Source organism: Leptonotus elevatus, chromosome 6 (genome assembly GCF_054856555.1).
Source record: "Leptonotus elevatus isolate MCC_2025b chromosome 6, RoL_Lele_1.0, whole genome shotgun sequence".
NCBI lineage: Eukaryota > Metazoa > Chordata > Actinopteri > Syngnathiformes > Syngnathidae > Leptonotus > Leptonotus elevatus.
In genome coordinates, this window is record NC_141244.1 from 22,425,116 (window position 1) to 22,448,257 (window position 23,142).

The following is a 23,142-nucleotide window of genomic DNA, read 5'->3' on the forward strand; positions in this document are numbered from 1 at the left end:
TCTTGTAAGCAGTTTTAGTTGAAATGGGATTTAATGGATCAATCCACCCTAGCGAGGATGAGCAGTTCGGAAAATGAATGAATGAATACACGGATCAATTTCTCGCTCTCCATGACAAACGAAGAACAGAAGCAACCTTGAGGTAAAAATATAAACCTTTGAACTATCTGAATTGGGAAAAAACAAAGTGCAAAAAAGCTTTTCAAATGGTGTAAGCTGTCAAAAAACGCTGCTCATTTCCAACGTAAGAGATAGCAATGCATAGAAGCATTTATTTAGAAACTGACATTGTCATTTAAGAGGAATACAACTATTTGTTTCTTTTTTTGTAGTGAGCGCAGTCCTCGACAAATGCTATTTCGCATTTGACAGCTTGATGAGGTCCGTGCGCGGCTGCTGCATTTCAACCGAGGTGTCATTTTAGACGAGCACCACTCGAGAGAATTCGAAAGGTCGCTCTTTTTGAGCCTAGCCTCGTCGTCGCTGGTGATTTGCTCGAAAAATCTCTGGCGGGACGACTCGTTCCTCTCCAGGAACCCTTCAGTTTTGAACGATTCAGAGCTTGGTTGCTCTGCGATGCCTTTTTGCTTGATGGCGTCAGTGATGGCTGTTGTTTTTGTGTGCAATCAAAAAAAAAAACACTTTCCTGGACTATATTATTCAACTACTATGTGGTGTTGAGAAACTAAAAAGATACTTGACTCATTGAGCCATTTTCAAAAGTGAATATTTTGCTAATGCTAATTGCTGCAAAACAGAAACGGATATAAATATACTTTTTTTTCCAGATGAAAGCAGAGACTCTAATCTTTATTTTGATAGGCTACATGTTTTTATAGCAATAGAACACAAGTTTGTGGGCTTTGCAAAATTAGTCAAAATCCAGTAAAAAAAAAGCCGGGAGCGAAGGGGGTTGCTTCAGTTAAAGAGAAACTTGTGAGAGTTTCATGTTTCAGTGCTGCCTTTTTTTTTTTGGTTAGCAAAACAGTTCAAAAGGCTTAGCAGTCACCTATTTAACCTATTTAATTGAGCTTTACGATATTCGTGATTGTCGCTGAAGATATCGTTACATGTGTGCTGTGCACATTATAAGACCAATATCAACAAACTTAAAAAAAAATATATATATATATATAATTTTCATATGCAGTGTCAAGGTTGTACAAGGCTTCATAAAAAGTCAGCTATGTGAACCACTACACTAGCGCTGCTGTTTTGGGTAAAAATTGTCATCTTTTTCCCAGTCAAGTATTAAAGGCTTGTAGAATCTGTGCCACAGTGCATTGAAGGCAGCCCCCCCCCCTTCCAGATATATAAAGAAAAATGCTCACAGACAAAGTCAAAGGCCCTGATTTTTAATCATGAAGCAGGAATAAGCGATTCCACTGCCCTGCGATGACACCCTCCCTAATACACTTCATGTTTTCTTTTAATGCGCCTCACCATCTCTGTTGTCGTCTACATACGGCTAAGCACGCACACTTAAACATGAATAAGTGGAACGCTTTAATATGACACTCTCGTCGCCAGGAGCGCGCGTTCCGTGATCTATCTCGCCATTAAATATTCACAAACGCAGCTCTGATCTATGACGACCACTCTGGCATGAAGGGCTGAACAAATAGTTGAGATAATTGGCAGTGAAATGCACAAATCGCATGAATCCACATGGATGCTCATGTGTGCAAAGCCACTCTCCAAAAAGTAGCGGCCCCTTTAATACTCTATGCGACCTTTCTTGTCACAATTTTTCAATCAAGTTTCAGTCTGTCAGTCCTAAAGCAAAAAAAAAAAAGGCTCAGAACTCATCCCGCCTGCAGGAGTGAGATTGTTTATGGCTTAATTTCTGCTCTGGAGGACATTTTTTAATATTTATTAGCAATGTAGAGGACAGCTCCTGTCAAGACAAAAACATCGCCGCATCCATCTGTCAATCCAACGTCACGCCGTCATGTTAAAGAAGCCATTTGGAGACACGCCGACTATGTTTACGTGCACAAATTAATTTTGCCGTTGACATATTTCCGTCTCTCTGTCCTAGTTTCCCTGCGCTTGATTAAATTTGAGTTTAGGGCAAATTACATTTGTTCCCAAATAATGGCGGAGGCACGTGGTGGCCAGGGGTGGCCACAGTTATCACCCCCCACCCCTCCCTTCCTCCCCCCTCCCATCCCGCGGCCACCCGCACCCTCCTACCCCCCTGGATCCTGGATAATCAACAATATTGTCAATGCATACTAAATAATTGATATCTCAGCTCCTGAAGCAGATAAAAACATAATTCCCAAAACATTTCAGAGCTTACACATGTGGCATTCACACAAACCTAGATTTATTATCATAAACCTTCAATATATATATATATATTTAAATCAACAAACAACTGTGTCGCATCTGCGGGTGTGTTTTTGTGAATGTCAGCCTATGTTAGTCCATAAAAAGGCATAATTTACTTGTTTTATGTTTATTTATTTATGTATTTATTCATTTTTTATTTATAACCAATATTTGGAGCCGATATTCATTTAAAAGGGAGATATTGGCGTCAACAAATGCCAATCTTGACTTTGTTGTAATATCTTAAAGCATGTTTAATGAACTATTTTTCAGACTTGTCAAAATGTTTTATTTATATATATATATATATATATATATATATATATATATATATATATATATATATATATATATATATATATATATATATATATACTGATTTATAATCAGTATATATTATTGTTGACTAAACATTTTGCACAGGAATTATTTTTGAATAAATGAAACCTTTAAATAAATGTTAATTTTGGGGGGGTTATTAGATTAAAATCGTAATTGTAAAAAAAAAAAATTTTTTTACTTTTTGGCCATATCACCCAGCCCTAGTACAGTTGTTCCAAGTTCCATACTACATACTCCGGGCACTATCAGACGCATGCGACCAGAACAGCAGACATTCCTGTGAGAAAATTTAATGAAGAGGCACTGTTTCTTGTCTGGGATTATTTTTAGAGCCATACATGACAGCCGAGCAGGGATTCCTGCCCACCTTCCATGATAACAAGATACGCGAGAAGTAAAGGGTGACAGACATGTTACTTCATTCCCGGAACAATAAATAAATCAACTTATTCTCCATCATTCAAATTATACAGACTCTCAGTGGGAAAAGAAGTTTAAACACAAGGCAGGGAGCATAAAACAGTCAAGGCCAATAAGAAAAGTCTGACCTGGATAATGCGGCATCTGTGCCCAATGACGTAACCAATTAACAAGAGGCTGCGTGATGACCCAAAAAAATATGGTTGAAACATTACAAGTGTAACAAAAAATACTCGTGTACAGGTAGAAATATATTAAAAAAAAAAATCTAGGCTTTGTTTTTTTTTTTAACTCTAGCTAAGATTTCCACACATTAAATTTCCTTTTAAAACCAAACTGAATGGGAGCAAGTTCTAAGGTTCAAGTTTCAGCTCTAGAGCTGTCAAAATCAATCGATTAATCGATACGTAATCAATTATCAAATTGAGAACTATTTTAATAATCGAGTAATCGTTTGGAGCCATTTTTTTATTTCAAATTGCCCAAATCCTCTGATTTCTGTTTTTTATCTCTTCGTGACAATATGTTCAAAAAGTTATTTCAAAGAGCTGTTGGCTTCCAAAATCCTAGTTCGGGTACTTTCCGATTTTTCAGAATTACTTTTAGTGAATCAATTTGAAAGGTCTTAATAATGTGGGAGCAGAACTTGTTGTAACCTCTGTTCTCAAGCCTAATACTCATGCTTTGGTGCTTCACAATTTTGTAGAAGGACATGCTTGATACCCTTGGAGCGTTCCATTTGAGCTGGCAAAATTAACCGATTAATGGACAAGTAATCGATTACCAAATTAATCGACAACTATTTTAATAACCGAGTAATGGTTTGGAGCCGTTTTTTAATTTACAATTGCCCAAATCCTCAGATTTCAGCATCTCAACCCTAATTGTTCACTGATTTCTGTAGTCCTTCGTGGAAGAAGACTGTGTATAATCAAAATAAAACATTTGCAAACATCTGTTTGTACTTTGGAAAACAATGACCAAATTGATAACATAGTACAACATCTTTTTTTTTTTTTATCACTCTACAAATACAAAGTATGAAATAAACACCATGCAATCACTGGTTAATAAACAGTAATACACTTAAATGCCCAATTAAAATGAATCCGATTAGTCGATTAATTGATTGAATAATCGATAGATTAATCAATTCAAAAGTATGCGATAGTAACAGCACTATTCAGATCAGGGCTCCCTCCTTCCTGTATGCAGTTTTCCTGTCTCCATTTCAAATTTTCACATTTCATGGGTGCAGGTTGGGACGCGTCAAGTCAGCTGGGATGGGCGCCATTCAAATGCGACCCTATTCATAACAAGCCGTATAGAAATTGTATTTATGGATGGATGAATGGGAGCACCCTTGACTCCTTCGAGGGCCTTTTCGGTGAATAAGGACACGTGTCCGCAAGCTGGCCTTCCGCAGATAGATGAGGGAGGAAGAGCAGCCCCGACTTCCGACGTTTTGTCGTAAAAGAAAGGGAAATCCATTTTTTAATTCCATGCACGAAAAAGGAGCGAAAGATTTGAATCCACTCCAACGTCACAAAGTAGGGAGCGGAGAGCTTTCCAGTGATTTACCCCGGAAGAAAGTCATCAAGTTCTCAATGGTTTCCATTTGAGACGACAAAAAGCCTTCACAAAATTAGATTTGGAATGAAATTTGCCACCCGTGGCTTTGATTGATTTGCTGATTGAAACGTGGTCGCCATGGCTTTTGTGAAATGTTTGCGCCTGTCACCATAGTTACATCTCCAACTGGGTGCCACCACTTCTCATTTATCACATGTATTTGTCTTACACTTGTCTTTTAAGGTCCCAAATGTGTTGCCTGCTGTTATTTATTTAATTGCGTTCTCTTTGTGCCGCGGAAGATCAATCAGCTGTGCCGGAAAGCACGTTTGGTTTGCAAATCTGAATAATCTGAAAGGAGGTACGTTATGACATTTTCTTTTCACAAGTTAAAACACTTCCCAGATGTCTTGTCGTTGCTTTTGTCTAAATGCCCCAATTATCAAGAATAACAGCACCCTTCTCACCCTCTTTTGTATTATTATTTTTTTTTAGAGCACTGAACGCTTGCTTGGTTCGGCCTTGTCTCATAAATATGAACCACTGCTCTCTCTGATGATGATTTTTGTTACCATGAATTGCATTATACTGTACTTGCGCATTCCCCCCCCCCATAATATTTTTCAAGTTTGTTGTCAAAAGAAAAGAGAGCCACCACAACTCAGACCTTCACTCCAAAGCTCTAGGCAGCATTCATCTGCTTAACAAAAACACGACTTCATAACAATCAGAGAAGAATTAATAATAGAAAATATAGTTTAATGCCCGTCCCTGTTCGACATACCAGACAGATCTGCAACGCACTCCACTCGATCATATCTCACCATGTCCTGTGGCGGGGAATGCTTTCCATGTCCAGGATCTCCTTAACGGACATCACGTCAGCGGGGATGATGGGAACAAGATCAGAGTATGGGACTTCCTCGTCACTGTCAAATAGAGACAATGGAAGTGATTGAAGTTGGATATCAAAAAGACGACGCATTGATTTATATTTGACACGTGAGATTTATTTTGATTTTTTTTTTTGCATCAGAGCCGTAACAGAAGATCACAACTTATGTGATGTTTAAAATACATTTCAGACGGGAAGCAAAATGTAGTTACATCACACCTGCTGTCTGCTCATGTACATAAACTTCTTCCGTTATACTACCTCGTAGAAGCTCTTCCTACCATTGCGAGTGGATTTAACAGCGACGTAAAAAAGCTGCAAAAATGCATTAAATTTTGTTTAATGCGCATTATCAAAGGTGCTTATCTGACAGAAAGGTTGATTGCTTTGTCATGGAAGATCAGGCAATTATTTGTCTTTGCCTTTTAAACACAAGCCAGCAAAGGCGGAATATTGACCCAAGAGGTAGAAACTTTCCCTCACACATATTCTTGCCTATGTTACGTTTTTGATACTACCGCCTAAGACTATGGACTCTAAAAACAGTTTGGTCAAAACTAGTAACCCAATTATGGATCAAAAATGGACCGATCCACTTTATGGGTCAATTTGAGCCAGCTTTTAGTGTAAAACAACTTATTATAAATAAATATTAGTCAGATCCTTAACTTGGTCATTATGTATAAAACAATCCAGAAAGTTGGGTCAAACTGACCCAAGTAGAGGATCGGTCCATTTTTGACCCATAGTTGGGTTATTTTTGACCCAACTGTTTTTAGAGTGTGCATAATTTTCATTGTACAACATTATCCCTTTCCCAGCTTCTCCTTTGATTGTGGCAATCTGCATCTTTTTTGACAAATGTTTTTGTGGTTAAAAGAAAATTATAATACAGTGTATATTGTACGTGAAGCCTCAAAACACAATCCCTTTTTTTTTTTTTTACGTGCGGTACTCAATCGCTTGGTGTGTGACGAAGAGTCGATTGTTTTTTTTTGGTGTGCTGTGCTCCGCCTTTGTACTACCTGCAAATGTTCCGCAGACCACTTTACATTTTTACTTGCCCGTCGCCGACCTCCTAAATTGGAATATTCACAGGATGACGTTGTCCCTATATTATGTGTTGGTTTCGCTTATACCAGGAGTTTCAAACGTACGGCCAGTGAGTCGAATCAGGCTCACAAATAATAATTTGTCCCGCCAGATGATCTTATAAAGTAAAAAAATAAGTAATGACAGCCAAAATCAAAACATATAAATTCGTAGTTTCAGATGAGAAACGAAACTTGTGCACGGAATTGACCTGGATGTCGTTATTTTACACACAACCGGAAGTTACGGTTTTTGAAAAAAATAAAAACATAGACCAACATAAACGTGCTAAATACGACACAGATTCAGCTACTGGTAACACAAACGCATATGACATGGATTAACGTCCTATAACTTCCTTAACTGCGCCACACAATGCATTCTGGGAACAGTATATGCAAAACAGGAACTCATACGGGCAAAGTGTTGCCGCATTTGTGTGTGTTTTTTTTTTGGGAACAATATTTACAGTTGAGCCCCGCTATTTACTATTAATCTGTTAATAAATTCTTTAAAATGTTGATTTGAATTTTTGGTTTTTCATTGAACGTCTCAAAAAATGCATTGAAATTATCTAAATTTTTCCTTAATTAATATTTTAATTTTTTTTTTAAATACTCTAATTTTTTTATTAAAATTATCAAATATTCACTTAACATTCCCTAACGTTCCTTTGAAATGAAGAATTTTCCCCAAATTTTGTTTAAAAAATGTCATGTCTTTAATTTTTCTAAAATGTTTGTTTTTGTATAATTCACCCAAAAATAATTTCATGAGGTTTTAGCAAGAAGAATTTGGGGAATGAATTAGTTGAATTTCCATTTGAATGAATGAAAATTGGAAATTTACAGAAAATGTTATGGAAACTTTGTCTCACAAGCAGATATGTAAGCCCATCGCTAATAGCCAAGATGCTGCTAATGTTGTTTGCGATCATCGTTTAATTAACCTTTGCCAATTGAAACTTGGCACATTGTTTCCCACGTATTCCTGTTTATTTCCTTAGAAAAATGTCCAACTTTGAAATGACTCTGCTTTTTGTTTCGTCGTTGTTGATTCAGTGTCAATGGGCTGAAGTGTTTAAGGTTGGCCTGCAAAAATCTGTGTATAACTGACATGAATTGTTTTTAAATGATATATCATGATTTTACCGGTGAGGCCCACTTGGTAATATATTTTCCTCCATGTGGTCCCTGAGCTAAGTTCGACACCCCTGGTTTATATGGAACAACGACGGTGAAATAAGGTGGCACTTCATTCGCTCTTCTGCCACTAGAAGGCATTAGCCGATTCCCTCGAGAAACATAATATGGGCAAAAAAAACCTCAAAGTTAAATTTCTTCATGTACCCCCTGGTAAATGACAACTCTTATCTTCTCAGACAGTAAGGAGCTTAAAGGGATGATGTTTTTTTTTTTTTGCTCTTTTGACAAGGCGCAAAAGTCAACAAACGCAAACAAAACAACAAAGTGTCGTTGAGAGCGTCTGACAGGCAGGCGCTCTTTGAAATGTCAATAGCGCTAATCCCGTGTCAGCATGACGCTTGTGGATAAACCAGCCAGTGAGTTTCGTTTTTTGCGACTTGTTGGTGTTCACGCTTGCCGAAACGTTACGTCGGCGTTTGCGGATTCGACGCACTCCACCGCAAGCTATTCTGTGCTTTTGTGTATGTATTGCAAATGAAGCCTTCCTTTTTGAGAGATCAGTGTTAAGGACGTTTGTTTGAGCCTTTCTCTTTTCTCTAGAAGCCTTCTCTCCTCTTGTGGCAAAAAAAAAAATATCGAATCCACCACATGACCCGTTTTCGCTTAAGTGAGATAAAGCTGATGAGCTTATTCCTCACATACACACACACACACACGCACACTCACGTTCACGGTCAATAGGGAGCTTATATAATAAGGTAGAACAGGGGCCACTGATGTGATCACGAGATGTTTAAGACAATAAAGCTCAATGGGTATTTACATGATAGTGACAACTTCTTTATGTATGCTATGTACTGGTTGTTTTGCTGGGGATTCGATCTCCGCAGTCATGCAGAGGCGTCAAAGAGGATTTGGTGCGTATCTTGTTTAGTTAGGGGTGCAACGGTTTCAGATTTTAGTGTACGATTATAGTCCGAGGGATATAAAACGCGGTTCGACGGTTATTCTTATAGGCATAAAAAAAATCACATCATTGTTTGAAAATGTTTATTTTAACAACAATAAATAACTGAAAATAAATGAAAAAGTTGTTGCCTTTTAAAACAAATACAGCAGGTCAGACATAGACGTAGGCTCCTAAAATCGGGCCTGGGCACTATGCATAACAAGTGGACGGTATGTACCCTCTTTTTCTTTCATCTTAAAAAACATCTTTTACTTTCATCTTTCAATTTCTTTCCATTTCAATCATACTTTCAGGTGAAATGTTCGCCCAACATGGCCTGAACACTTTTTTTTAAATGGATCTATTATCAGCCGTAGGATTCTTCAAAATGGGCGATATTTGTCAAAATGCTGAATATCGGCGCCGATAATTTTGTCTATCCTTAGAAAATACTCAAGTACAGACACCTGAAAACGTCTACTAAGTACAACAACAAAATGTTTGTAATTCTTTACTTCCCACCCTGCAGTAAGGATGCATTCAGACAGACACTCCTGCAGACAATAGACACGCGTGTAAGTCTACACCAAAGCACCGTGTCCATTTAAAGCGCACCACAATCGAGTTAGCTGACCTTTGCGGGCCTCGCAACAAGCGGGGGGCCTTTTGTCGTCGTCATCAAGGTCACGTGAGGCATCCTGGTCACTGGAGAAGCAGCTAGCTAAAGCAAGCGGGCACCCCATTGGTGACCCCTTATTAAGTCTGTACTTTGTTACAAATGTTAGTTTATTTCACTAACATTTGGGGGCTAAACACTTTTAGTGTGACACAAACGTGCTGTTGTTACCTCGTAAAACAAGCAACATCTCATATATTTACTCAGGTGCGACAGCCAGCTTCCGTTGTGAGCCTCTAAGTCCCGAGGCGTCGCTTTCAACCAAGCCCCTTATTTTACAAATGGCTATGCAAATCTGCACGCCACTTCTCGTTTTTCTTTTTGTTTCCAAGCCTGGGAAATTTTCCCCGTGTTTCATCACGGCACGCACAGAACAACTTCTGCTTTTTTTTTTTTTTTTTAGGTCTTATTTTTCTTTCTTTCTTCTTTGTATAGACTCCCTTTGAGAGTAAGCTGAAAGGCCGAGGCCGTTGAATTATGTAGCGTGCAGCCCGTGGCCCCTCGCAGTATTTCTCCGGCACGCATACGCCGTCACATGCATATAAACGACTGACAAACACACGAGCGTGCACGCTGCGTACGCCACCTTGCATTGTTTGTTTGCGCTTTGCCAACATTAATAACAGCTTCCTCAATTTCCTGCAGAAAGGGGAAATAAAAAAGGGGAAAAATGGTACGCGGGCTAGCGAGTCCGACAAGCGCTCGCTTCTTAAATCAAATCTGAACGCCTTCCACTGAGGAGGAAATTTCACAACGCTACCTCCCGCTATCACGTCTGCTGCAGACTTTTTGACTGGAGGCGCGTTGTCTTTGGGTTCTTCTTCTGTCCGTCACATTCCCATTTGAAGCTCATCTCAGGCAAGCCTTCGGGCTACATCTTTGAATTTGGCATTAACGTTCTGTGGAGTGATACGAGAGGATTTGACGAGTCACAAAGTCTCCGGTTTCACGCAGAAATACGGCAAAATTGCCATATCAATCAGAGCCTTTTATAAAGAACCCAGCAACACAGCATCCCATGGTCAGATAACTAGTACACAGTCAATTCTCTCGAGTAAATTTGACTCAATTTAGAGTAAATTTGACTCTATTTATAGTGGGACTAGATAGACTCCGTTTTAGAGTAATATGTACACTTGGAGGAGAGTAAAATAAATAGAGTAAAATTCACTCAAGGGTTGAGGAACGAACTTATGACCTTCAGCTTGGGAGACACTACTACCTGAGCTATGCCCCTCTTACTATTTGCTCACATCCAAGAGGAGACCAAAACCATCGTTTTTGGACCCTTGGAGTTAAGAAGATTCCAGCTGACATGAGCGATATACTAACACACAGCAGGAGCTGCGTGGCTCAGGGAGTAGATCGGTCTCCCAAGCTGAAGGTCAAGAGTTCGTTCCTTAAACCCTTGAGTGACTTTTATTTGTATTTTTTACAATTTTTTATTTTGCTTGCTTCCATGTGTAAATGTTTCTTCTACTCTTTGTTTTTTAATTTTCGTTAGTTTTAATTCTTTTCAAAAGTGCGTTTGTTAGTTTTATTAGTTTTAGTCTTTACTAAAATGCTTTACTTTAGTTTTTATTAGTTTTAGTATCAAGTTTTGTGTCTAAAAATTGTATTTGTTGTGTGCAAGGTTTTACAAAAAAATTTAAAATCATCACAGGTAAGTATTGTATAGGAAAAATGTAAGAATTATTATTTATTTTTTTAAACATCTGCAAATCAAATACAGGTACCGTATACCAGTCCACAGACTTTGAATTGCAATAAGTGCAGTGCATAATACCACTGAGATGCATCGCAACCCTAATGTCTAAACGAGGATGCTCTCACTTTCCATCCCTTGTTTGCCAAGTTGCTGACTTTTAAAATAGATTTGTGGTTTGAATTCCTAACTGCCGTGCTGTAATATCGAAATAAATTCATTTAAAATCAACCCCAAATGCTTATGTATTAAATTAATTGCCATAGGAAAAAAATGGAGGACATTTTTGCAGCAAAATCTGGTTCTGTTTATGTAAAAGCGTTTTTTTTATTAACGAAAATGTTTTTCAATTTTAGTGTAAATTATTTTGTTATTTTTCGTAAACTAAAATAATCTCGTTAATTAGATGCATTGTAAAAAAAAAACTGTAATAACAGAATTTTACTTTTTATTTTACAGTTTTTTTCCCTGCATTTTAAAATATCATTTAATTTACAAAAATAAACTCTGATTTTACATGTCAATTGTAAAATAACATGAAATCACTGTAACTAAAAAAAACACATTTTCTGTTATTTTTTGTTTTGAAAGATTAATCATATTTTTTGTCATATTCTGTTATATTACATACAATCTCGTTAAAATTACAGTTAAAAACTACTTTAATTATGGGAGGAAAAAACAAGAATTACAAGACGGTAATTTTCTGTTGTTTCACAGTATTTTTCTGGCGCCCCAGCTGCTCAAAAATTACCTTTTTTTAATGTATTTTTTACTTTTTTTTGGTGTGGTTGACATCATCAGTGAAAGAAAACGAAGTTGCCCAGCAAAACATGACGCTTTGGTACGAAGTACTAAAAACGAATACAGTGACGCGCTAGATAATTCCAAAATGAATGAAAATGTAAAAAATACTTTTTTTTCCTAATGTTTTTAGTATACAGTTCATAATGTCCTGCAGATAGATACTTGGAAGCACACGGATTTCTTGGGTTCGGGTGTGGACAAACACTCGATTTCGCACCTCGAGGTGAAGGTCTTCTTGTTACTGTGCGATGACACCTCCATGCTGCAAGACATGCTGGATGACTCTTCCTTTCGCTCTCGACGCATCGTCGTCCTGGTTTCCATGGTAACCCCCAACAGGCACTTAGTAGGACTGCAAAAGAGTGGAACATTTCTGTCAAAATTCAGAAAATGTTACCTTAAAATTTTCAAACTGTTGCTTGAATTTCTCAAATTCTCAGTTAAAAATTCTCAAATAAATCTGTTAATAAATTCTTTAAAATGTTGATTTGAATTTTTGGTTTTTCATTGAACGTCTCAAAAAATGCATTGAAATTATCACAATTTTTCCTTAATTAATATTTCTAAGTTTCCTTTAAAATGCTCTAATTTTTTTATTAAAATTATCAAATATTCACTTAACATTCCCTAACGTTCTTTTGAAATGAAGCCAATTAATTTGTTAGAATTTTCCCCAAATTTTGTTTAAAAAATGTCATATCTTTAATTTTTCTAAAATGTTTGTTTTTGTATAATTGACAAAAAAAATAGAATAATTTGGGGAATGAATTAGTTGAATTTCCATTTGAATGAATGAAAATTGGAAATTTACAGCAAATGTTATGGAAACTTTGTCTCACAAGCAGATATGTAAGCCCATCGCTAATAGCCAAGATGCTGCTAATGTTGTTTGCGATCATCGTTTAATTAACCTTTGCCAATTGAAACTTGGCACATTGTTTCCCACGAATTCCTGTTAATTTCCTTAGAAAAATGTCCAACTTTGAAATGACTGCTTTTTGTTTCGTCGTTGTTGATTCAGTGTCAATGGGCTGAAGTGTTTTTCGGCCTGGTGAACACATGTTATTTCCGACCCTTATTAAATGAATCAGCCCTTTTGTTTTGCTGCTAATGACTCTCCCGTCGAGGTCCGCCGCTCTCCTCGCCGCCATTAATCATACAGCAGCTCCCGGTAAGCCAATGTTCTTATGCGACCGAACAAACAAAATCAGGTCGCTGTTGAGTTATAGCTTCATTTGCCCACTTCTACCAACGGCGGCCATTTACACAAATATAATGTGTCTCTTTCAATTAAGTCGTGTCTGGAGCATGTAGGCTAACGGGCTAATAGGCTAATGTGCCTTCCCTGTTGGCTCCTTTGTTTGTGTCCCGGTGGTGTTAAGACAAGACGAGAGCTTTGTGTGAACTGACGGCTTTCTTCCCATTCAACTAATTAAAATGGACCTGTATCCAAAAGCAACGGTGCTTTTTCTTTACATACGAAGATTATTATGTGAACATTCTCCAACTTTTCCATTAACTCATTCACTCCCTGCCATTTTCACTGAAGCAATCCACAGCTCTAGGCTGTTTTACTGGATTTTGACTGATTTTGGGAGGCCCACAGAATATTGTGATCTATTGCTATACAAACATGGAACCTACCAAAATAAAGAATAGAGTCTCTTTCTATGTTTCCGTTTTGCAGCAGTTAGCATTAGAATATAGCTATGTTTCATCTTTATTCATATTCCTGTTGAAAACACTAGCAAAAAGAGCTTGTTGCAACATGGGCCTGGCTGATCTCTTATACTCTGCTGCCACCTACTGGCCGTTTTTTATAATAACTACCATTGCTTTAAGACACCTCTTCATGTCAGAAGCTGCATCAAAGCCTTCTGTATGCTCTTGCAAAAAAAAACAACGTATAAATATGTCTTATTCTTTATTTAAAATATAACTTATTTATACGTTTTTGGGAGCAAATGAGTTAATAGTCTCAAAAAACTTCCATTCAAATTCTCCAGATGTGCTACTGCCAGTCTGTCAAAGGGTTCGGGTGAATCAGTCATTATGCATGTCTGATCTCCTCGGGCAAGTTGTTCCAGCTGAAGCCCGTTAAATGACGCACCGTGGCATCTATTAGAGGGAAGGCCACTAGTAAAATAGAAAATTACACTGTCAACAGATGACCTAATAATACCAAGTATTTTCTCTTCTTATTGTTATGGGGAAATGCTTTGTCAACAAACTCGCTTTCCCGTCTTCCCTAAGTGTGTAATTAAATCCTGCATCCATTGTGGCTTTTAAAATAAATCCCAAAAAAATAAGACTGTAGAAACATGTAAAGACCCGAGAGATAAGCAAAAGAAAGGGGGAAATTGTAGCCGGCAACACAAGTTGGCTAATCAGTGTGGTGCAGGTGCAGCCTTTGAGGCGGCCTTGGTTTTATGTCAACGAGGACTACCGTGCGCTCTAAATTGTAAGTAACCTTTACAGCGCCAGACAGGCGGAAAATCTGCATGCCACCTGTGCTAAATTACGTCCGTGGATATTTTTAGCCAACACCACTACCCAAAAGTTGGGGCATTTTTAAATAATTCATTTGTTTTCTATAGCGCGTATCCTCACCAGGGTCACGGGTTAGCTGGAGCCTAGCCCAGCTAACCTTTTGCGAGAGAAGCGAGGTACACCCTGGACTGGTCGGCAGCTAATTGCAAAGCCCACATGGACAAATAGCCTGGAGAAAATCCACGTGAGATTCACACCCAGAACATCTTGATTTTGAGGCAGACGTGCTACGAAACATCCCACGAAAACAACAAAGAAGTTAATCAGGAGTAAGAAGTGGAGGGCTTTTTATTTGCCAAGTCAATCGCCAGACTTAAACGCTACAGAGTATGCATTTTATCTGCTGAAGAGGAATAACCACTGAAACTTCCATTCATCTATTTACGTTGGATAGCTTGAGACTTCATCAATATTGTCTTTTAAATAATTTACAAAAGCGGATTTAGGGATTAAGTGTCTTTTTATCAGGGGTATTAAAATGAGTGCGTTAATTTTGAGTTGATATTTAACGTTAAATTGTAAGAATACTGTAAGTAATGTGGCATCAGACGATAAATACCCCGGAAGACGTGCATTTTTTTAAGCAAGTTGAACGGTGTAAATCGGAAGTATTATGTGTGAGTTGGGAGAATAAAAATCACAATAACATATTCCACAATAATAATGACTGGGGTCAAGTTGTATTGTACAATTTTTTAATTGTGCAGACTTTCACAAGTTACTTCATGTTAAAGATTAGATCGCTCTTCTCTTGTCACCAATGTCTTACAAATGCAATTATGCCATCTAGTGGCAGAAAAATGACATCAACACAATTCAATATTGCACTCGGTTTTTACATATTTTTAATTTAATTAAATTTTATGAATTATTAAGAAATCAAATCAATCGTGAGTTACCTATTGAAGTCATGCGATTAATTACGATTACAATTTTTAATCGCCTGGAACCCCTACTTTTTATGAAAGGATAATCAAGCCCTTGAAGACTTTGTACGGATCCACGGAGACCAATTTGCTCTGACAATCCGCAACCTGAACCCCCAAAAAGTTTGGCAAACCCCGCTCAAAGCCAACACTCACATTACTTCATTACAAATTTAAATGACAACCGCTATTGAAATTTTAAGGACGAACACGGGCACTCGGGCAGACACTGAAAATGTTTTAAATGCCAAAAGATGAATTTGTGTGTGGATGAAAGAATGCATTTAAAAATAAATATCTGTGGCAGTCACTTACTCTTTTCCTCAAGGAAGCAGGTAGAATCCTCCGGATCGCAACGTTTCTATGAAGCCGAAACACGCTCGCTTCGTATAAGCTCTCACGTTCGGTTACCGTCTCATCCCTTTGTGGTCCGTCCGGATCAAGCGACACAATACTCCGACACTGTAAGGTCGTCAAATATAGACCCATGACCAACTGCCCATGCACTCAGTTGCACACACACACACATACACACACACACATACATAAACAGTAGTCAGGTCGAATTAAAAGACTTGTGCTGTGCTATGGGATGAAGCGATATGATATGATGAATGACCAGAGCAGCTGATGGGAACAGCTGGAATGCTCTGGGGAGAACAACGAGCTTCACATGTGTCCTTGATAACTTTGACTGGGAGAAAGATATGTTTATTTAATGCAGTGGAGGCTCTCTAAAGTCTAGTTAGTACCATTCGGAATTTGACCAAAGACCTCTGCAGCTCGCGAGGCCTCTCACTTCACCAAGTATCAAAGGATCAACTTACTTTTTCCCCAATACTTAGTCCAAAAATGCAGAAAAAAAGCATGTGCAAATGTTAAAGGGCCTTTTCTCGTTTAGTAGTTTTACACCTGTAATGATTATTACTAGTCAAGGAGATCACTAACCGATATTTGGAGCTGGTATTCAATTTCAGTAAAAGGGGAAAAAATATTGGCGTAAATTAAAAAAAAAAAATCCAACTTTTAACTTTGTTGGAATGCTTTAAAGCATATGTTTAGATTTGCAAAATGTTGATTTTTTTTTTTATTTTTTATTTTTTTTTAAGTCTTAGACAATCGTCACACACACAAACTTCAGGAAGCTCCCAGGGTCATAAATATGTATTAAAAACTAAATGAAAACCTAAACAAATAAATGTCATAACTCCCTACAGTTTTCTACAATAAATACATTTATCCAAAATTTTAAAATAACTAAAATGTTAAACTTTCAGGTATCTCTGTTTTACTTTCAAACAAAAACTAAAGATGCAGAGAGTTCCTAGGGTCAGCAGCAGCTCTTATAAAGCGATTTGAAAATCTAAATAAATAGTTTCCTGAGGTTAGCACAGTTTTATATGGATCTAATATCGGCCATCAGATAAAAAAAAAAAAGGACGTCAAAATGCCAAATATCTGCGCTGTTATTCGGCCTGGCCGATAATCGGTCTATCCCTACATGACATTCTGATTAATATTACATTTGTGGAATATGAGTTATGCAGCAACATACAGCCATTTTTATCCATCCCAGGGAGCGGCCATTTTGACACTTGCTGTCGACGGAAGATGACCTCAATGTTGCTCGGGTCTCAGGTAACAGCTAATCACAGCTCAAATGAGGTCATGTGAGCCGTGATTGGTTGTTATCTGAGATCAGTGGCAAAATGGCCGTTTTCTGATAGTGATAATAACTGCTGGATTTTGCTGCTTAACTCATATTCCACTAACACAATATTAAACAAAATACCATATTTAGACTAGTGGGGCTGCATAGAACATATTATTGTCCCAATTTTTTTTTGGGTTGACTTCCCTTTTAAGGACCCAGAATGTGTCGGCAATTAATATTCACTTCTGAGATCATTGCATGTGCACTTGTTTGTACCCTGATTTTCCTCTTTTATAATCACAGATTTTTTGTCTTTTTGGCACACTATTTTCTGCACACTGAGTAAGCATTAGCCGCCCTGTTGCAAACTATGGATATGACGATATGCAAACATCACGATATGAGGTTGGCGATATTAACAATACTCCAATAAAAACAGAAGGAAGGAAATAAACATACTTTTAATTTCCTTTAATTAAAAGTGGCAAGTTTTAAGTTTTTGGGTGAAAAAATAACTTGACTTTTCTCTCAGCAAATGCTACTTTTCCGCTCAAGGGTAGGGCGTTATATGGACGTCGGAGGGTTATTTATAAGCTCTTAAGTGGGAACGCACCTGCCTGTGGAATATATGCAACACAATATGTGCTTGGGTTTCCAGACTGGCCCGTCTCATCATGACACCAGCAATGACTGTCAGACTAAGAATAACCAGCGGGACAAAGCAGCTGTGAGGGGGGCTACCTTTTATTAGCGAGACATCCCGGTCCGCCCGGGATCTGCGCTATCTTTAATTTCTCGTAGGGGATTTCCGTTAAACTTGAGTAGAGTTGGTGGTGATGGAGTGCAAAAATCAAAGTTCAGCAATCAAGCAAAAACGTGTCAATTCTGAGTATTACTAAGATTTAAGTGTAGGAAGTTGAATACTGCTTTTTTATTTTTATTTTTTTATTTTTTTTCTATAAAGAGCTCAGTATTGTTCATTCGGAAATGTCATCGTCATTGCTCTTTATTATTATTTTTTTAATTATTATTATTATTTTTTTTTTTTATATATATATATATTTTTTTTTATATATATATATATTTTTTTTACTGCTGACTTGAACTGAAAATTATCTGCTTTGGTCAAGTGACATGGGCGTGTTTGTTTTCTAGTGGTCGGAAATTGCTTGAGCTTTTGCCACAGAAGCTAGACAGAATATCATAAAATGAGGCTTTATTACTTCTACAATACGTATACAACACCATTCGGTGGGGGCATCTCTGTAAAGAGTTCTCCATTAGATGTCTGTCAATAGTTGATGGTTTTACTTTAGTCTGGTCTAGTTCTATGATAGAGTGAGAGAGTTTATGATAGTTGAGACAGTTAAAAATGTTTGTCATTTCACATTATTTTCAACAGGCAAAAACAAAAACTTATGTTGATCAACGCTGCAGATAATTGTTATTTAACTAATTTGTTCCCAAAAACGTACAAATACGTTCTATTTTAAATGTTTTAAGTGTCCCAAAGATGTATTTATACGTGTGTTTTTTTAATGTATATTTTTTTATGCTAGAGCATACAGAAGGCTTTGATTATTACACAAACGGCCAGCAGGTGATAGCAGAGCAAAAGAGATAAACCAGGGCCATGTTGATTTTTTTTTATTTTACTCACATTTCTAAATAGATATGTAAATAATGATGGAATTTAGTTATATTCTAATGCTAATTGCTGCAAAACTGAAACAGAAAGAAATGTACTTTTTTTCCCCTGATGAAAGAAGAGACTCTAATCTTTCTTTTAGGTAGGTTCCATGTTTTTTATAGCAATCGAACACAATATTCTGTGGGCCTTGCAAAATCAGTCAAAATCCAGTAAGACAGCTGGGAGTGAAGGGGATTGCTTCAGGGAAAATGGCTGGGCGTGAATGAGTTAATGGGAAAACAAAGCAAAAAATCTGATCCAAATTAAAATTGTTTATCTGTAGCCTGTACTAAGGATCACATACTATACTCAACAAAAATATAAACGCAACACGATTGTTTTTGCTCCCATTTTTTATGAAATGGACTCAAAGATCTCAAACTTCTTCCATGCACACAATATCACCATTTCTCTCAAACATTGTTCACAAACAAGTCTAAATCTGTAGATGTGTTTTGCGCAAAAGGCAAGTAATGGAAAGACATGATTTTCGAAAAAACCTTTACGCTCTAATGAGGTGGTTTTTGAGACGTGTCGAAATAGAAGTATTTCGCAAAAGTGTAATGGAAACACTTTTTGCGCATTCCCTGTAGTCATGTGACCCCCGCCAGGTCACGGAGGAAAGGAAGGAGGAAGTACGCGTCGGAGCTGCCTCCTGAGGGGATAACAAGTATTTTTTTAAGGACAAAGCGATTTAGCTCGAGAGCCAATATACCGCCGTTCAATGCACGTTCCATATCGTTGCATGAGAAATGGCCGTTACCCCGGGCAACAAGCAATCAAGCGACATACGGCGCACGTCCTTGTTGAAATCCATCTGTCCGCACCATAACACAAGATAAGCGCGCGCACACACACACACAACACCAACACCATATGCCCGAACCCGCCCGATGAGGGGAGAGAGATGTTTTTTAAGTAATTTTAACAACTCCGGGCGTCCGTCTAACGTAAACATCATGATCACCTCCTATAGAACTGCGAGATCTCGCGAGACGGGACACTACGAGAATTGCGCCTCAGAAGCGAAACGCTCTTCAATGAAAACACAAACGAGTCGAAATTGTACTTTATTGAAATAGTACAATATCGCTTTTATTTTTGCAAAAAAAAAAAACTGTAATGGAAAGTGATAGTGAGCACTTCTCCTTTGCCGAGATAACCCAGTCAGTAACGGTCAGTTTTCTGCCCCCCCCTGTACTTGCCTGTACTTTTGATGGTGATAGTTTCTCTGAGGCAGGTGTCAAGAACAATTCTGTTCATTAAAAAAAAAAAGGAAAACGTTGAGATTCTCCAATCCCATTTAAAATAATTTTAAAAATTCAACATCCCACCCATTCACATGTTTTATGGAATTTTGTGTGGTAATAGAATTGTTGCTTAAAATAAATAAATAAAAGGCTGCAGTTCAGCTTCCTCTGGGTATTCATTGAGATCACATGTTGCTTCCTTGCAGAGCACCCGAGGTAGGAAATGCGTAATGAGTTTGTCCGGGTGCGACGTGGACGGCATAATGTTGAAAACAACTCTATTAATCATTCATGCTTGTTTGCTATTCGCACTTATGTATTATGAATAAAAGGCGGTGCTTGGCCTTTGCGCACTGCAAACATTTATTCCCCTGTCGAACGCTCTTGCATTTAATCTCAAGTGAAAGTGGAACGCTCTGTAATGTCGCCATTTTGTCTGATCAAGATGTGGCTGCAAGCAATCATGGATGCAAATCTCTAAAGAGTCCAGGTAGCTTCAATCCATTCCCTGGCAATCCTTCCCTTACATTCCTGTCCTGTCGCTATCACGGGCCCAATATAAGGGCTTGTTAAAAAACAAGCTAACAGAAGCATTTTGCAAAGCGATCGTTTCCAGCTTCTTGCCGGCATCCGGTTTTAACCCTATTTGGTTTGATCCGTGAGCATGTTTGGTGGTTTATCAATGGGAATCAGCAGCGCTGAACACAAAGGGAAAAAGCAATAGATTTTTATTCTTAGATCAAGCAATGGCTCCTGCTGTCTTTCTCTTAGTGAAGCTTGTTTCTTTGTCACTTCTCCCTAGAAACCTGCAATAACTCACGAGTAATAATTTTAAAGGTGACACATTAAATAAAAATATACTTTGAAATTTTTACATTATTATTTGTATTAAACTTTTAATAAAAAAAATAATTTCTTAGCTACTGTTTTATTCATCTTTAGATGCCTAGTTACAAAAATGTGTATAATTATATAATTAAAAGATTAATTATTAAATTGTACTTTTAACAATGTATTGTTTATGGCTTTATTCCTCTATTAGGTGCCTAGATCTGAAAATGTGTCTGAAACCGAGCCGTTATACATTTCACCAAATTGCGATATGTATGCATAATTATTCATTTAAAGTTATTATTAAATTGCATTTTTAACTCATTCACTCCCAGCCATTTTCACTGAAGCAACCCCCTTCGCTCCCGGCTGGTTTACTGGATTTTGACTGATTTTGCAAGTCCCACAGAATATTCAAATAATATTATATTCTTATAATAATGTTCTATTGCTAGAAAAACATGGAACCTACCAAAAGAAAGAATAGTCTCTTTTTTCATCAGGAAAAAAAAGTATATTTGTTTCTGTTTTGCAGAAATTAGCATTAGAATATAGCTAAGTTTCATCATTATTCACATTCCTGTTGAAAACACTGTCTAAAAGAGCTTGTTGCAACATGGCCCTGGCTGATCTCTTATACTCTGCTGCCACCTGCTGGCCGTTTTTTGTAATACCTACCCTTGCTTTTAGCCACTTCTTCATGTCAGAAGCCGCATCAAAGCCTTCTGTATGCTCTTGCATAAAACAGCATAAACATGAACAACATAAAAAAACGTATAACCACGTTTTTGGGAGTGACGGACAAAATATTAAAAACGTATTTACATGTCTTTGGGTTTGAATGAGTTATTCATGTATCATTTACTATCTATTTCTTAGCTGCATAGTTCCAAAAATGTCTGTAGGTCGAGCCTTTCTAAATTTGATCAGATTGTGATATTAGGGTGCACCTAATTTACATAATCAGGTGCTCCGGCTATAACTAGCCTGGGCAAAGATCCGACATTTTGAAACGACTACAGGGAAATACACCTCAAAGCTAAGAGGTAAGCAGAGCTGCAAAAGTGTTACCTTCTGGTATAATACTAGCATTGTCCGTCCAAATTGTCAATATGAGAGGGTATTTGTGTTTGGTGATGTGTCCGCTGCATGCGCCTTATACACAGATGTACTATACCCAAATTGACAAGTGTAATTTGGCGGCTTGGTGATTGAAGTGCTGTCTCTACGAGTGAAAAACAAAAAAATCACTTAGCCTTGTTGCAACGCTCTTGCTCTGCCATCGCTGGATGTGCTAATGAAAGCAATACTTGTCATTGATACAAAGCCACCCCTTTAAATTCATATCACAACCCAAAGCAAATTTCTAAATTTTACTAGACAAACATCGAAGAGCGGCTTTATCAGCTCTGTATTCCCAGGAAAATCTCATTGACCTTATACCTTTAACACCTCATCATACAATACTATACACACCTTCAACGAACCAGCACTAATTAGACCTTCACTCATGGGATATCAAAAGCAGACTATAGGTGTTATTTTTTTCATCCATTTTTTTTATTTTTTATTACCACGGACGGGCAATTGAAAAACCATCATAAAGGCCCACGTTGCTGGGATGCGCTTGGATCTCAGCGTATAAAGTTAATTTCAGCGAAACAATAAAACGTAATCAGAATGGAAGAAAAACAGAAATGAAAATGGAATAAAATGAATTGAATGACTCTCAAGCTAGAGCTGTACAGCTAATATTTCTAGTTATGAGTCTTCAAAGCGTGTCTTACTTGTTTTTCATCGATCTGGAATCTCTGATCTAGTGAAGTGCGTACACCCAAACATTCCTTCTAAAGATTTGCAAAGACGTTTCTCCCTTCCATCTGCATCTTTGTTCCCGTGCACATTGTCTGGATCAAACCAACGTGAAACCATTGATTTTGAACCTCGCAAACACCTCGGAAGTTGCGCTCCTTTGCTGGGATTTTTGTGTATTTCAGTTTAGCATGTTTAATCACTGTGGTCATTGATCACGTACATCCAGAGCAGTTATGGATGTTTTTTTTGCTGTTTGCCACTCAATCTTTTGAAAGGCAAATGGATCAAGGAATCAGTACTTGTGTAAGAACTACCATAAAAGGACAAGCTTGGTGTAAAGGCTCGACTTGATCGGTGGCCGATTGATTGGAGCATGACTAGTATAAACCGTCAAAGAAGACATTTTTAAAGAGGAAGTCCACCCAAAATCTTTCTTTGCAATAATGTATTTTATGCAGCCTCACTAGACTATAAACACGGTATTCT

The 23,142-nt window shown here is 37.6% G+C and overlaps 1 protein-coding gene and 1 long non-coding RNA gene across 2 annotated transcripts in view; one reads left to right on the forward strand and one right to left on the reverse strand.

Moving 5' to 3' along the window:
* myom3 (myomesin 3) overlaps positions 1-15,931 on the reverse strand; it is a 59,669-nt gene extending 43,738 nt beyond the window's left edge. The window contains exons 1-3 of the mRNA XM_086077891.1: positions 15,732-15,931; positions 12,158-12,292; positions 5,496-5,600 (exon numbers count right to left, since the gene is read on the reverse strand). Of these exons, the coding sequence (XP_085934017.1) occupies positions 5,496-5,600; positions 12,158-12,264 (212 nt within the window). The 5' untranslated portion in view covers positions 12,265-12,292; positions 15,732-15,931. The remainder of the gene's footprint in view (positions 1-5,495; positions 5,601-12,157; positions 12,293-15,731) is intronic.
* LOC147172762 (uncharacterized) overlaps positions 1-23,142 on the forward strand; it is a 32,910-nt gene that overhangs the window by 3,954 nt on the left and 5,814 nt on the right. The gene's annotated exons all lie outside the window — the stretch shown is intronic.